The 17,313-nt window shown below is 35.4% G+C and overlaps 1 protein-coding gene across 1 annotated transcript; it reads left to right on the forward strand.

The window, feature by feature from the left end:
• The first annotated feature begins 11,670 nt into the window (after positions 1–11,670).
• Positions 11,671–16,721, forward strand: LOC110660557 (mitogen-activated protein kinase 12). Its single transcript, XM_021818905.2, has 10 exons — positions 11,671–11,984; positions 12,068–12,476; positions 12,667–12,794; positions 12,979–13,038; positions 14,046–14,195; positions 14,347–14,502; positions 14,565–14,702; positions 14,800–14,873; positions 16,051–16,155; positions 16,235–16,721. Exons 2-10 carry the CDS (start codon positions 12,071–12,073, stop codon positions 16,491–16,493), a joined length of 1,476 nt encoding a protein of 491 aa, XP_021674597.1. The 5' UTR covers positions 11,671–11,984; positions 12,068–12,070; the 3' UTR covers positions 16,494–16,721.
• Positions 16,722–17,313: the final 592 nt, after the last annotated feature.

Here is a 17,313-nt window from a genome sequence, read left to right on the forward strand (position 1 = left end):
TACTATGTCTTAGGTTTCCATCTTACTACCATTCTCATGCAAGTTTATTAACACATTTAAATCCATCAAACCATATAAAATCATACTCCCCTTCAATAGGCCAAAATTTCAGTTTGGTCCTCCCCCCATATTTTTATTTCATTTTAAGTTTATTTACAAGCTCTTGATGCCATAGAAACACTAATTAAACAAAAAAAAAATTGAAGTTTATAGTACTAACCTTGAGCAGAATTTTCTTCCTCCTTTTCTTCAAATTTTTCTTCTTTCTTTTCCTTGAATCCTCTTTCCTAGTTGCCCAAACAAAGTCTAGTTATGGTAGGACAATTTTCTATGGTTGGATTTTGGTTCTTCAAGCTCAAAAATGAGCTTTAATGGTGGTTTAAGTGAGGGAGAGGGTGAGGGAGAGAGAGTGACGTTTTGAAAAAGAAGAAAACTTGTGTTTTATTTTTTTTTCTTTTCTTTCTTTTTATCTATTTTGCTTATGGAAGACCACAAAATCTAATTTAATAAATAAATTAATTTATTTATTTATGGCATCATGCATTAGGTCATGCATAATGTCATCACCTTTTTACTTTTTTATTTTCCTCTCTTTTTTTTTATTTTTCTATTAATTCTTTAATTTAATTCTCGATTCCGAAATTTTCTTTCCTCAGTTTTTATTTGACAGTTAGGTCAGAAGTCAGCTCTCGGGGTCAATTGACCAAATTGCCCCTCGCCGATTCATCCCGGTTTGCAATTAATTCCATATTTATTTTGGCTCCCTGACCTAATCATTTGACTGGCTTAACAGTTCTTTTTCGTGATTTTCTCTTTTCCACTGTATTCATAAGGGTCCTAAGGACCGCAGCGTCACTTTTTATGGTTCGAAATTGAGTTTAAAATGACTTCGCAGTCATTCCCGAGAAGGTCACCCATCGCTGTGACTCTCTGCTCATTTAACTTCTTCTGTTCTGTTTTTCTTATTTATACTTAATTAATTGAACATTACTAATTATTTGTGTTTGTGGCTTATCTAGTTGTCTTAAGTGTGATTCTAATCCCCTTAATTGTCCGGATCGACACCGGTCACCGGAACAGTGAAATATACCAGGCTATGCAATTAGGGGTGTTATAGGGTTTCTTCACCAAAGTTGTGCCATTATGTGTCTATTTTCATATCCAATTGGGCTTGCACCAATTGAACCTATACAACTCTATTTATGGCTACCCAAACCTACTGGACTTACAACCAGTCCTGCAGGTCACCAAGGGCAGCATGCCTAAACTCAACTCCATTATCCTTGCTCTCTTCAATTCCTCCTCACACACATTCAAATGGTCACTAATTGACCATTACAAGGTTAATATACCATTTCATAAGGAAAACTCCAATTTTTTCACAAACCCTAATTCCCAAGTGTCCATTTCATGCTTTTCATGTCATCTAACACATCCAACACACATAGTTCAACATCTAACTCAAGTTATCTCATCACAAACCACTTCTAAACCATTCAAGTCATACAAATCAACAAATCTCATTGTCACACCTTACTCCTCCGTACGGCATAACATGATCCCGTAGAATACTTAATGAACTACCGAACTTCACCTACCGATAACTCATTAAGTACCCTACAAGGGATTTTAAAACAATTTTCTTATATTTTGGAAGTGGTGAGCATTTTGGTAGGAATTAAAAACCATTTATTCAAAGCTTAAGGACTAGTAAAAATTTTTGTGCATTTAAATTTTGCCGCAAATTTTATAAAAATTTTGACAGAGTTCCCTCTGTATTTTGAGAAACCAGTTCTTCAAATACCTGTAAAAAGCACTTCCAAACATATTTCACAACTCCCAACCACCAATAATTCTCAAATCAACTCAATCAAGGCACTTCAAATAATTTCACAATACAAATCAAGATTTCTCATCTCAAAGTATTTAATATCTTCATTTACAAAACATAAAGTAGAAAATTCATGTTTACAAATATTAAATTTACAGAAATAAACCCAAAATAATATTATTACAATTTATTTACAACTGCTCAATTTACATTGATACTTATGACATTACAGTATTTACATCAAAATAACCATAAGGGTATAAAATAATACCCGTACAAAAGCTTGATGTGCTCTTTAACTCAGTAGCAGCTCACTCTGCTGCTTTTTCCTTGCTCTTATCTGCGACAGTAAATTAAACTATCGCTGAGTATAAACATACTCAGTGGTGCACAATAAAGATTTAAAATGCGATACATAAATCATTTATTGATGAAACATAATTTGAATACTTCACAATCACATTTCGCAAATATCAAAGCTCATAACAACTCATTTTGTCAAATAATATATTAAACAACAGTTTAGTCAAACAATTGCATAAACACAGTGTTGCCAAAGTCGTACACAACTTAAGCCATGACACAAAATGTCCGATCAATGCCGTGTTGTACACCACGACAAAGCAATCTCAACCCCATTAATCGAAACCAATGAGGGAGGTGGCTAGCTAGCTAATGAGTACTCATCCGATCTACAACCTCAACTGGCAAGCCAGAGAGGGAGGAAAATAAACGATCTCAACCCCATAAATGGAGGAGGAATAATAAGTAACTGTCATGCTAAGTGTGAATCAAAAATTCGTTTAAAACATTTCATTCAAATATTGCATACAAAAATCAACCCATTTCCAAAGTTACAATTTGATCACAAGGTGGCAACACAAAAGTTCATAAATTCATAATGCGTAATAAATCAATTTTTCAAGGATAAAATGCTTAAATAGGGTTTATTGTGCACAAACCTCAAGCGAGTCGTCCCTTAACCTCGACTCGTTTCCTCGGGTTCCTTCCCGATATTCTTTTCAACTGAAACACAAAATTTTACAATGTTTCAGTACTAGAACTTAACATAAATCCCAAAATAAAGTTTAACTTCGCATTTACCTATTTCTAACGTGTTAAATTCGACGTTCTCGAAATTTTGTGTTTCGGGTTACTATTCACTGCACTATTCAAGTCAAATAATTGACTTTCTAAGGATTAATAGGTATGGGAACTTCAACTTCACCCACATACCACATTTTGTTCATTAAACTTGTTGGTTTTGGTCACTTTTTCAAAGCATAGGTCATTTTGGCAAAATTGCCAATTTTCGATTTTGTGCTCCGAAGTTGCACTATTCCATTGGTCGATCTACTGTTGGAATTTGACAAAACTTCCTTCATAGAAAATGTTTCTTATTGTCTTAAGGGTATTCTCATTTTTGGATCACTCTAATCGGAGTTTTGTAGCTCAAGTTATGGCCAAAATAAGTTTCTTTGTTCATGTGCACTTATTCATCTTGCAATTTAGGTCTTTGGATTTTTGGTCCAACTTTGGTGATAATTTGATCAAGTTAAGTTCATAATTTGGTCTAACTTTCTTCAGATGAAATGTTCTACTACGTCTTAGGTTTCCATCGGTTCAAGAATCGCCTAAATCCGAGTTTCCTAGAAAGAGTTATAGCCATCCAAATATTGCTACTCAATGAAAATTCTGCAGAGTTTCAGTACAGTAATTTTAACTTTGCTCAATGATTTGAATGAGTTAATGGCCTAATTTGAGTTGGTGTTCTTCATGAAAGTTTTAGGTCTATATCATATCTAATTGCTGGTAAAATTTTAGGTCAATTTGACCTACCTAGCTCGAGTTATGACCAAATGAACAGTTACTGTTCATTTGGTCAGTTTTGGTGCAGGGCAGCCTGCTATCAACTCACTTTGGTCAATTGTTTCACCAAGTTTTGGTCAGTTTTTGGTCATGGTTCCTTAATGAAAGTTGTGCTCTTTTATGTCTATTTTCATCTCCAATTGGTGGCATATCAATTGGACTTGTAAAATTTGAGTTTTGGTCCTTCAAAGTGGGTTTGGTCATGCTGCCAGCAGCATGACCTTTAAACCTACGAATTTGGTTTAATTTCCTACCATTCCCACACAACTTATTTGTTCATAATTGACCATTATTTCATTTCACAATAGGTTAAACATACCATTTATGCATTTCTCCTAAATTTTGCCTCAAAACCCTAACATTCAAACCCTAGCTCTTCCATCTCATGCATTAAATCACAACTAGTGCACTTAACCTTAACCATTCACTAATCAAAGCTTTTAAACTTATTCTAATGCATCAAATTCAAGTAAATCATACTCCTCTCAAGCTGCCCAAATTTCAGTTTGTCCTTGACAATTTTTTTTTTATTTCATTTCTTTAGTTTCTAGTTAATTAGACTAATAACACAACTAATTCAACAAAAAAAATCAAATTTAATCTACTAACCTTAGTGCAGAATTTCTTTCCTTCAAACTTCTTCCTTTCTTTTTTTTTTTTTGTTGTCAAGTCCTCTATCAAGGCTTGAAATCAAGGTTTAATATTGGAGGTTTAACTTTCTATGGTGGAGTTAGGGATTTAATCAAGCTCAAAATGAGCTTTAATGAAGGTTTTGGGTGAGGGAGAGGGAGAATGAAAGTGAGCTACGGGAAGAAGAGCTTTCTAAACTTTTTTTTTCTTTTATTTTCTTTTATAAATTTTAGTTATGGAAGACCACAAGAAAAATCCCAATTAATTAATTCAATTTATGAATTTAGTTATGACATCATGCATGATGTCATAACTTTTGACTTTTCCAAACTCTTTCCTTTTCTCTTTTTTTTTTTTTATTTTTCTATTAGTTCTTTAATTCTATTGTCAATTCCGAAATTTTCTTTTCTCCGATTTTATTTGACAGTTAGGTCAGGAGTCAGCTCTCGGGGTCAATTGACCAAATTGCCCCTCGCCGGTTCATCCCGGTTTGTAAATAATCCCATATTTCTTCTGGCTCCCTGACCTAATTATTTGACTGACTTAACAGTTCTTTTTCATGATTTTCTCTTTTCCACTGTGTTCATAAGGGTCCTAAGGACCGCAGCGTCACTTTTTACGGTTCGAAATTTGAGTTTAAAATGACTTGTGATCGTTCAGGAGTCACTCATCGCTGTGACTCTCGGCTCGTTTAACCTCTTATGTTCTGTTTTTCTTATTTATAGTTAACTAATTAAACATTACTAATTATTTGTGTTTATGGCTTCTCAAATTGTCTTAAGTGTGGCCCTAATCCCATTAATTGTCCGGACCGACACCGATCTCCGGAACAGTGAAATATACCAGGCTATACAACGGGGGTGTTACACTCATCCTTCTCCCATGGCTGCCAATTCTCATACATACTTCAATATAATTGTTTTGTTCAATTCTACAAAAAATTCTCATTTAATTTGTCTTCCTAACAAAGATTAAAAGATATGAAAGTGAGTATAGGCACTAACCTCAATTGCTAACTCTTCCAAGTCTCCAAAACTTCCTTTTTCCTTCTTCTTTTTGCTGTCCAAGTATTGCTCTAATGGTGAAGACCAATTTTTGTGAAGCCAACAAGTAATTTTATGGTGTGTTAGCAAGGAAAATTTAGAGAGAAGGAAGAACAAAAATGGTGGTGGTAGAGAGAGATGAGGTTTGGCTGAAATGAGGAAGAAAGCTGCCGGAACTTGTTTTATTTTTGTCCAATTTTTATGTCATTTTTATTCTTTTAATTTATTTGTCAAGTGGTGATTGGATGGGGGCATTATAATGACATCATGTGATGTCATAATTCCAAATTTCCTTCATTTTCTTTCCTTTTCTTTTCTACTCATTTTCAATTAAATTTTTAGCAATATTTATTCACATTTTATGTCATAATAATTATTTACTTATCTGGACAAGTCGGTCAAAAATCATCTCTGAAGACTAAATGACCAAAATGCCCTCAGTTTGGCTTATTAAGTCAAAATCGTCTATACTGATTGAAAATTTTTTCTAAACCTTTTCTTGACATTCTAATGCCATAAAAACCTCAATGACTCTTCTCAGGAGTCTCAAAAATTATTTCACGAATTTTTCTCCCAGGTTTAGGGCTTCTAGTTGCGAAGACTGCAACTTTCCACTCGGTTACCCATCGCTAGAGCATCGGGTCATTTAACTTGATTGTATTTTATTTTTAAAATTTTTCCTAAATTTTTCTTATTAATATTTGAATTATTTATGATTCCTCACTCTAGTCTAATTATTTTTCCAAATGTTCTAGCTATCTAGACCGACACCGATCACCAGAACAGTAGAATGTACGGAATTGCTACAGTGAGGGTGTTACATCAGGCACCGATTCACACTCCGGTAAGGGTTTTGATCTTTTCTCGGTTGGTTCTCATTTTTGTTTTCTGAAAATGAGTGGTACCGATGGTCAGAGAACTGCTAGTCCTTCCTTCGTTCATATCTCATGGACATCGGATGAAGTTAAGGTGGTCAGGCTAAGCGGGCGACCCGAACCTTCTACAACCTCTGTCTCAGCCCATGGTCGGGTGGCTAAGTCAAAATAAGCATCTTTTTTAGGGAAAGAAAACTTACCCATGGATGAGTTGTCGTCCGTCCTCAAGGAAACCGATCTGCAATCCATTAGTCAAGAATATAACATTCGGACTGACTCCTTCGAGCTCATCAGATGTTATGGCTATCTCCGAGCTGATCATTTCTTTGAAGAAAATGACATGATCATGGTATATGAAGAACACCTGAAGGCCGGGCTTCGGTTCCTCCTAGACGAATTCTTTAGAGCCATTTTGAAGTTCCATCATGTCTGTGTAGCCCAAGTGCACCCGAACTCTTGGCGGACTCTGGTGGCTTTCAGAGGCTTATGCCAAGCTAAAAAGCTTGAGTCTACAACAAAGGTTTTCGCTGAGTTGCATAGGCTCGCTCAGTGAAAGGACGACGAGTATTAGTTTTTCCAAACCAAGCTGCAATGTGGGCTTTTTACCGATCTCCCTTCTTCGTTGAAGAATTGAAAGAATCGATTCTTCATATTGAGGAGTAAGATCCCGAAAGGCTTTGAGAGTATCCTGCGCAGTTAGCAGTACCTGGTCCCTTCAGTTCCAAAAAAGATCACCCTAAATAGAGACGAGGACATCATGGTAAAGGAATTGAAGGATCAGGCGGCTACTCACAAGTATTTATGTTTAGATGCAGTTATAGCCAAACTGAAGTGGTGGCTAATGCAGATAATCGCCCATGAGGATTATGAGTTGTAGCTCTTTGACCTTGGACTCGAGATCGGTATAACCTAAATCTTTAGCCTCCTGACTTAGGTGATCTCACTAACTTATTTTCTGTACAGGTATGGCTGGAGGCGAGGGTGCGAAGGAGAGCCGCAAGTGAAAAAGGGAGGTCACCCAGAAAGTGAGAGAAATGAAGATTGCTGCTGCGAAGGAGAGCCGTAAGTGAAAAGGGAGGTCGCCTGGAAAGTGAGAGAAATGAAGATTGCTGCTGTATCCCAGACGCTAGGGCGATACTCGGTAGAAGTGTCGGGCTCTTCATCTCGACCTTCGGGACAGCTGACCCCAGAGATAGAGATCGCTCCTTCCCCTCCTCGATAAGATGAACCACCACCTCCGCCGGTTTCTTCAAGTGCGGAAGGAGGGGTCCTCCCAACCTGCTGTGAGGACCCTCTCTCGTGGTGTCCAGGTCCTCAACCACTTGCTAGAGAAGAATCACTCGGTTCGGGAGAATCCTGGCCTGGCCAAGGTTTAGGTGCCACTATCTACTTTCAGGATGACCAGAATATGCTGACTCCGGATAGCATTGACGACCTCCTGGCTCAAATGATGAGCTTGAGCGTAGAGAGCCTTGTGAATCAATATATAATCAGAGAAAATGCTCATCTCTTGAGACAAGAAATTTTGAAAGCGGTCCAGGATGCTGCTTTCGTTAAAACCTAACTTTCGTCTGCTCAGGATTACATCGCCGAGATTGACGGATGAAATCTTATGAGGATAGGATAGCTGAACTGGAGCGGGAACTCAAAGAAGCTAGGGCCTGTCGAACTGCCGATGTCACTCGCCTTACCGAGGAGATCAAAGTGAAAGAAAAAGAGGCTGTGGCGAGGGAAGCTAGTGCTTATGTGAATGCTCATGGGGATCTTCTGGCCGAGCTTGTAAGGCGCTATCCTGAGGAAGACTTCTCCTGGATGGTGGATCTTGTCCCTAGAGGTGAAGAGGAGAGCAAGGAGGAGTCTGAGAGAGAGAGAGGATGATAGAACTGACAATGTACCCGGAGAGCAGGTTAGGGGAGACCCTCCTGCCAAATGACTTGTACATTTTTTATTTTGAAATGAATTGAAGTCTTTTATGTTCAATTTCTTGATAAGATCAGAAAGCATTTAAACCAAATTGTCTGAGTACTTAATTGATTGAATGCAGTTAAACATTAAACCTGAGAGCGACTATTAATCAAAAGATATTAAATTACTCCAAAAGATCGGAAAAACATTACACGCGAACATGAGATCAGACGGAGCCATGACCAAATATCGAATGGAACTTTAGAATATTAGAATTGCAAAGATTTGACACTGACTTGAACTTGTAAGGTTGGAACCATTATTAGACCGGATAAAAACCTTAACTTCATTTAAGGAATATCTGAGTAATTTAAGCGAGAAGCCCGATCACAACATTAGTCAAAATGAATTTTGCGGTATTTGTACATAGAAAGATCGGAGAATAACAGCAGGCAAGATTGGATGGTTCGGAGATCCAATATTGACTCGAACTCACCTGATAAAAACCAAGGGATCGGAAAGCAATCTAACTTGAGCAAGCCATCAGTAAGTTCGGAAAAGCTACTTGTGATTGGGATATCGGTCAATAACGAATAATAAAGTTTTAATTTTAAAATAACCTTAATTTTGAAGGTCGATCAAAATATGGTGTCTACAAGCCTAAAAAGAGAGCAGCCTATGTGAGCATATGTTCAGAAGATTGAAGGAGCAGTGATCACATTATACTACTTTACCACTGCCAGCCCTTTTCAAAAGCAAGCCCGTGAGAATTATTCACGCAAGTGGCTTTGGCTGGTATCGTATGTATTGGCATTATTGGCTGTGTCCAGTGGGTCCTCAAGTCAAGACCTCAACCAGTTGTTAATTGTACAAGGTGCAACCTAGTCTTTGCAAACTGGGTTATTCGGCGTTTTGTTATGTGTTGGTCGCTTGTCAGATCGTTTTGCATAAATTTTACTGCCGCTTAGCAATTTATTTATTATGTTTATATTGGATTGCGTGCAGCAGTCTATCTCATTTCTCAATTCCCATCCCATCCCATCCCATCCCATCCCATCCCTTTGGAATTGGATAACAATGGACTTGGCCACTGCGTGTGAGATACCGATGGATGCGGCTTAGCTTCTAACTTACTTGGAAGGAAACGATTCTTTCTTTTGTCTTTCTTAAAATTGCGGAAAAAAAGAGTTGGCATAAATAAATATTTAATTTCTTTCATTTATTTCCATAAAATTTTCTTCCGACTTTAGTTTTATCTCTTACACGTGGCTTCCTTTAATTGGATTATTACAAAAATTTTTGTTAAGAGTAATATTTCATAAATTTGTCAATTTTCATATAATATACTACTCAACTCAACTAAGTCTTTATCCCAAAAATTTGGGATCGACTATATGGATTCGCTTTCTCCACTCTAAACGATTTTGGGTTAAATTCTCAGAAATATGTAATGCTTATAGGTCATATTGTACTACTCTCCTCCAAGTCAATTTAGGTCTACCCCTTTTTTTCTTTTTATCCTCTAACCTAATGTGCTTTACTTGTCTAACTGGAGTCTCCGTATTTCTACGCTTCACATGACCAAACCACCTCAATCTCCTTTCTCTCAACTTATCTTCAATTGGCGCTACTCTTATTTTTTCTCTAATACTCTCATTACGGACTTTATCTAGTCTAGTATGGCCACTCATCCACCTTAACATTCTCATCTCTGTAACTCTTATCTTAGACGCACACGACTCTTTCAGTGCCCAACACTCACTATCATATAACATAGCCGGTCGTATGGCTGTACGGTAAAATTTTCCTTTCAACTTATTGAAAATCTTACTATCACATAAAACTCTCGTGGCATGTCTCCACTTCAACAATCCGGGTTTAATCCTATGACTAACATCTTCCTCACATCCACCATCTACTTGAAGTACTGAGCCTAGATATTTAAAATGATTATTTTGAGACAGTACCACTCCATTCAAACTAACTCCTTTCCTATCACCAGTTTGGTCTTCACTGAACTTACAATGCATGTATTCTGTCTTCGTTCTACTTAACTTAAAACTCTTTAATTCTAGAATATTTCTTCAAAACTCTAATTTTCTATTAACTTCTTCTCGTGTCTCATCTATCAGAACAATATAATATAATTTATTAAATTTAAAATTTCAATTAAAATCCAAAAATGCACGGTCCAACTAGCGGCTATGGGTGGGCAGTTGGGCCAAGTTGATGCCAGCGTGAAAAGAATCCATATCCATGAGTTATCTAGCGGGGAATCGAGACCACTGACCATAAGGGAGAAAAATGCCAAAACATCACATCCTCTGGTCACGTGATTATCAAAATCAACCATAAAAATCATACACTTTTAAATTAGGGCTTCCCAGGTAGTTTTAATTTACACGTATTTAATTTAACAAAAAATCTACATATAATATTATAAATATAGCTAACACAAAATGATTTATTTAATTATGTTAAAAATTTTAATCTTAATACAAAAAAAAATATATATATATAATATAATATAATATTAATGAAATAACATGATACGTATAACTCATTAATATATCATAAAATATGATATAATATTTTTAATCAATTTAAATAAATAATTTATTATAAATCTCATACGTAGGACACATTTAATTCATATAATATATTCAATCTGATTAACATATTAAAACACATATTAAATAGTAGCATCAAAATATATAAATAAACATTACATAAATATTCAAAAAATCATCTAAATATCTAGACACCCAAATATTCAATTATTCTAAAGTCAAGCAAACATCATACAAATATCCAAATATCATCAAAATAGTAAAGTTAATTAAAATTACACAAATACAATAAATATTCAAGTTGTTAACAAGAACTTCACAACATTATTATCTTTCATAAGATTGTTAATAAAATTAGAGTATTAAATATAAGCCAGTTTAAGTTTAGGTTTAATTACTCTATAAATGAAATGACATAATTTTAATACATAAATAATATAAATTATAGTAAATTTAAATAAATTAAAATTACTTATTAATTAAATAAATAAATTATTTTATGTCTTATCAAATTAAACATTTTAATTTTATTAACTTAATTTAATTAAATTTTTATCTTAAAATTTTATTAGAACTGATTATATAATTTTTTTTTCATCCTAAATGATTTTAGATTAATTTTTAAAATTTTATAATATTAAATATTTTAATTTTATTAAATTTTTATTTTTAATATATCATCAATTTTTTTATCAAAAAATAGATACACATAATTTAATAATAAAAATAAATATTTATTAAAATTATAATTTTAATAAAATTTTTATTTTCATATAAGGTACACACTACCTTATTATCAAATCTGTTTAGGCTAAACTCAAACAGTTGGCCGCGTTAGTCATGCAAAAAATATGAGCTCCCATAATATAATAATTATTTTTGTACGTTCCTGATTATGTGTGAAAGTATTGACCAATAATAATAAAAAAAAAGGCTAGTAAACAAAATATTAAAAATTTCCATTTATATAGGAGAAAAAACAGGTCAGAATTGCAAGCAGGAGATCTCATCAAATCGAATGGCCAACATTTCCCACAATATGATTGAGACGTAGCGAAATGCCAACTTTACCTTCTCAATAGTTAACGAGTTGAAATCATCGGTCACATTCTCTATATAATTTCACCCTTTCTCGGTCTCCACACACAGAAAATTCTAAATTCTTTCAAATTCACATATATATGTTCTTCGCAACTCAAATCCACATCTCCGATTGCTTCTCCAAGCACCATCGTCTTATTGTTGATCCGCACGCAATAAGGTATACCTTTCCCATCTGATTCTTCTTTGATTTCTCGTAAATTTTCGCTTTTTTTTTTTGGTTAATTTTTTATTTTGATTTAGACAATGCTTGAGAAAGAGTTTTTCACCGAGTATGGAGAGGCGAATCAGTACGAGATTCAGGAAGTGATTGGGAAGGGAAGCTATGGAGTTGTGGCCTCCGCTATAGACACTCATACCGGAGAGAAGGTGGCTATCAAGAAGATGAACGATATTTTTGAGCATGTCTCTGATGCCACGCGCATTCTGCGAGAGATCAAGCTTCTCCGCCTCCTCAGACACCCTGATATTGTAGAAATCAAGCACATAATGCTTCCTCCATCGCCTAGAGAGTTCAAGGATATTTATGTCGTTTTTGAATTGATGGAATCTGATCTTCACCAGGTTATCAAGTTGAACGATGACCTCACTCCTGACCATCATCAGTTTTTCTTGTACCAGCTTCTTCGAGCTCTGAAATATATACACTCAGGTTTCTTGTTATATTTCTGTAATTTTATACCAATTTCAATTATGGCATGTAATTTTAAATATATATATATTTTTCTAATTATAGCAGTTTCTTTTTTTTTTCTCTTATTAAAAACTTACTAGTTACTACCACAGTCTGCTACTTGATAAGAAATGGCTCTGATGGTTTTCCTCTCTCTTGATTTTTGCAGCTCATGTTTTTCATCGAGATTTGAAGCCCAAAAATATTCTTGCTAATGCAGACTGCAAGCTAAAGCTTTGTGATTTTGGGCTTGCTCGTGTGTCCTTTACTAATGCCCCTTCTGCCATTTTTTGGACCGTAGGTGTCTTCATGAAGCAATTTTACTCTTTCTTTCAGTTCCATATTTTTTATGCCTTTTTTGGGGAGAAAAAACACAGAAAAAGGGAAAAAAAATTTGAGAGGATTTTTTGAGTTTACAATTAATATATTTCTCTATTTTCCCTGGATTTACTGACTAGTGACTAATACCTTATTTTTCAAGGATTATGTGGCAACTCGATGGTACCGTGCTCCTGAACTCTGTGGTTCTTTTTCCTCTAAGGTATTCATGTGCAAATTAGTTTCCACACGTTCGGTTTCTGTTCTTTATTCTGAAAAAAGAGAACTATATTTTGATGCGGTTTATCTATAATGACCATACTAAAAATTCAGCTTAAGCTACCTCTTGATATCTTTTTTGGGTGCTAGATTGTTTATGTCCTTATTTTTCCCTGGTCAACTATATGTTAATGTATTTAAATACACCTGAACTCGCTGTTCAAGACTTGCCATACATGCATTTGCTTTACTGCAGGAATATGTTGGAAAGATAAGTGGAGAAAAAAAAAATTACTGCAGGTAGTCACTTTTCTGCATTTGCTCAAATACCTTAAAGTGAATACGTGCAAATATATGGTTTTCTTCAAATATCCCTCTGTGTTCCCATGCCATAGGCATAGTCTCGTAGACATGCTGTGTTGTACATATTCCTGCAGTAATGTTGGTAGATCATTGGTTTTATGGAAAGGGGGAAAAAGAATCTAGTAGTTACTGAGATTGAATCTATGAATTTCTATTGTCTTGGGTTATCATAGGCCATTCCACAAAAGATGTTTGCTCACCTGTACTTTTGTTACCCTCCTGGCCTCCTCCTTGAGCCAAAAAGAGAAATTTTGTAATAATTACTTTGATAGAATTGGCCTTACCATAAACTGTAGTATAAAAATAAACTTCCTCTACAACCTTTGACTTGTATGTTACAAACATGAGAAATGACTCCTGACTTCTGTATAATTAATTTCCAGTAGTACAATCTATCAGAAGCAATCTTACTGGGGCCTCAATTGTGTGATCATTGTCATCCAATGCAGGCAATTCAAAAATTTTCTTTTGCCTACTATATGTTGGGACTTCTATTACCAGTTTCGATTGTCTGGATTCACTAATATATCCTGTTTAGGTTCAATTGGATTTGATGGGTTATGATGAGAAATACATATGGAACTGACTGGACCATAATTTGTTTGATATTTTCTGATAATGCATTTTCTTGAACTTTGTGTTCTGCAGTACACCCCTGCTATTGATATCTGGAGCATAGGATGTATATTTGCTGAGTTGCTAACAGGGAAACCCTTGTTTCCTGGAAAAAATGTGGTGCACCAGTTGGATCTGATAACTGATTTGCTTGGCACTCCTTCAGCAGAGTCCATTGCACGGGTTTGTTGCCTTTTTCTGTCTATCTGTTTTGCTGTTAGAGAAGCTTTTCATGATTGTTAAATGACTGATTCTTCATAAGTTCTTAAAACAGCAATTGTAATCTGGTTATGCTATTATTCCTCAAAATCTAAGTTCGTTTTGATACCTGCAGATTGGGAATGAAAAAGCTAGAAAGTATTTGAATAGCATGAGGAAAAAGCAATCAATTCCTTTGTCAAAGAAAATTCCAAATGCAGACCCATTGGCCCTGCGGTTACTTGAGCGTTTACTGGCATTTGATCCTAAAGACCGTCCATCTGCTGAAGAGGTAAGATTTGGTAAAACCAATATGCTAACACTTCACTTCATATCACTTTCTTCTCTTTACAGGCACTAGCAGATCCGTATTTTCATGATCTGGCAAATAAGGAGCCTGAACCATCGAGACAACCTATATCAAAGCTCGAGTTTCAATTTGAGAAGAGGAAGTTGACAGAAGACGACGTAAGGGAGTTAATCTATAGAGAGGTAGGGCTATAGTCAAAGATGCTCGCTTCAGTGGTGTTACTCTTTGCTAGTTTTGGTGGTTTCCTCCTTTGTGATTTATCTTATTTAAAGCAAACAGATTTTGGAGTACCATCCTGAGATGCTTAAAGAGTACCTTCAGGGAGCAGATCAGACTCACTTTGTGTATCCAAGGTCAGACACTCAAGTATCATTTCTTAATAGTGTGATAAAGAACAAAGAATATTAGAGACAAAAGAGAACATAGAATGATGTTGAACTTTGCCTGCCAAGTCTCTATATTCAATATTGCTATTGTAATTCTTATAAAGAATAATTATATATAATCATTAATTTATGTTCCAAGGAATCAACGATGTCAAAACTCACTGCATAAAATTGTTCTTCATTTGAAACATCAGCAATATTACGTACAGAGATGAGTAATTATTCAGTTTTCTTATGGAGATCATATTACTATATACATTTGTTCATTTACTGCACTGCTGTTAGTTACTGTGTTATGCTTCCTTTGTCAAGATGAAAAGAATGTTCTTGCAGACCTGCTTCAGATTTATGAACCTTATTAAATAATGTGTCTTGGTTGAAGTGGAGACGTGCCACGGGAGTTTTATGTGATCGTAAAATTCCCAATAAGTTGAAAAGAAAATTTTACCGTACAGCCATACGACCGGCTATGTTATATGGTAGCGAGTGTTGGGCACTAAAAGAGTCGTATGCTCTAAGACAAAAGTTGCAAAGATGAGAATGTTAAGGTGGATGAGTGGCCATACTAGACTAGATAAAGTCCGTAATGAAAGTATTAGAGAAAATGTAGGAGTGTTGTCAATTGAAGATAAGTTGAGAGAAGGGAGATTGAGATGGTTTGGTCATGTGAAGCGTAGACATATGGAGGCTCCATTTAGACAAGTAGAGTACATTAGGTTAGAGTATAGAAAGAAAAAAAGGGATAGATCTAAATTGACTTGGAGGAGAGTAGTACAACATGACCTAAACGTATTACACATTTCTGAGGATTTAACCAAAATCGTTTAGAGAGTGGAGAAAGCGAATCCATATAGCCGACCCTAAATCTTTGGGATAAAGGCTTAGTTGAGTTGAGTTGAGTTGTATTAAATAATGCGTCTAAACTATTTGCAACAGAGATTAGTTATCAATATCACTGATGGCTCGCTACAATGAACTTAGCATGAAACAGGCTACTGCTATGCTTTGTAGAAAAAAACTATAACAACTACAACCTTGCATGAGAGGCAATTTTATGTTTTTCTCCATGAAGAGATTTACAAGTTAAATGGATTGCTAAGAGGTGTCATTCGCTTTAACTGATATTAATCTTTTGTTTGCCCAGTGGAATTGACCGATTTAAGGAACAATTTGCACATCTTGAGGAAGGAAATGGTATAAGTGAAAGAAGCAGTCCTCTCCATAGGAAGCATGCCACCTCCCTGCCCAGGTGATTTGGTGGAATCCCCAATTAGTTACTCTCAATTATGCTGTTCTTTCAAATGTTCATTGCTTTTTCCATTTCACAGGGAGCGGATCTGCACAATTGATGAAACTGATATTGTTGTAAAGCGTAGTGCAGCATCTGTTACTCGTGCAACTCTGCAGAGTCCTCCAAAGTCGGAATCAACTGCAGAATTGCAATCTGCAAACAGAAATGCAGTAGCTATGCAGACCAGCTCTACCAAACCCAAGTGTAGCGCCCATAGCCTGTTGAAGAGTGACAGTATATGTGCTTCAAGGTGCATTGGCGTAGTTGGAAATGATCGTGAAGTTCATGCTCTCTGATTCATGTAGGGGATATTTTCTTTACATGCAACACCATGGAGGACCTTGCAAGAATGGGTGGTTTACAATTTAGAAATTACATTTATTCAGCCAACATACTGGTGGAGATAAAGACAGGGTTCCAATCTGCTGTTTCTCTTTTTCATGCTAATTGTTACTGCATTTCAACCCTTTTATTGCTTGCATGCGCACGGTAAAAGTTAAAATGTGCAATGCAAAGTTCAGAAAGTCGGGTGTCAAAAGTGCTTCTAGCTGCCACGTATAGTGGCATAAGAAATTAAGAACTAATCATTGGTTTCACAGCACAGCATAGCAGTTCAGTATGCCTGGTACTGCCGTTCTGTGTCTGTATTAGATAAACAGCAAAATTGGATGGCTTCATTTTAGCTACGGGGAAGTAGGTTTTTCTAGGAAACGTAACAGCTGCAGTGATTGGGGTGTCTTCATATGTTAAAAAACATTCAGAAATTTGATCGCTTTTAGGCGGTTTTATGAGAGATTGGTTGGACTTTGGAGTCGTATAAATGATGACTGTAATAATCATCAGTCCTAGGGAAGATAATGGGATTAACTAGTTTGACAGTTGAACCAAACCACAAAATTTGCATGTTTTGCATGTCTATATAGTGAAAAATATTTCAGAATTCTATTACTTTAGACATGGGTAAGTTATATAGATAGTACTTTAACTTAAGAATATGTAATGGTAAGGTAATGTAATGATAAGGTGGTTAAATTTTAATTTGTAAAATAAAATCATGTGATCTTTGATTTAAGTATTATAAAATTCTTTGGATCTTTAATTTAAGTAAAATGAAAT

The sequence above is a fragment of the Hevea brasiliensis genome, chromosome 15 (assembly GCF_030052815.1).
Source record: "Hevea brasiliensis isolate MT/VB/25A 57/8 chromosome 15, ASM3005281v1, whole genome shotgun sequence".
Taxonomy (NCBI): domain Eukaryota; kingdom Viridiplantae; phylum Streptophyta; class Magnoliopsida; order Malpighiales; family Euphorbiaceae; genus Hevea; species Hevea brasiliensis.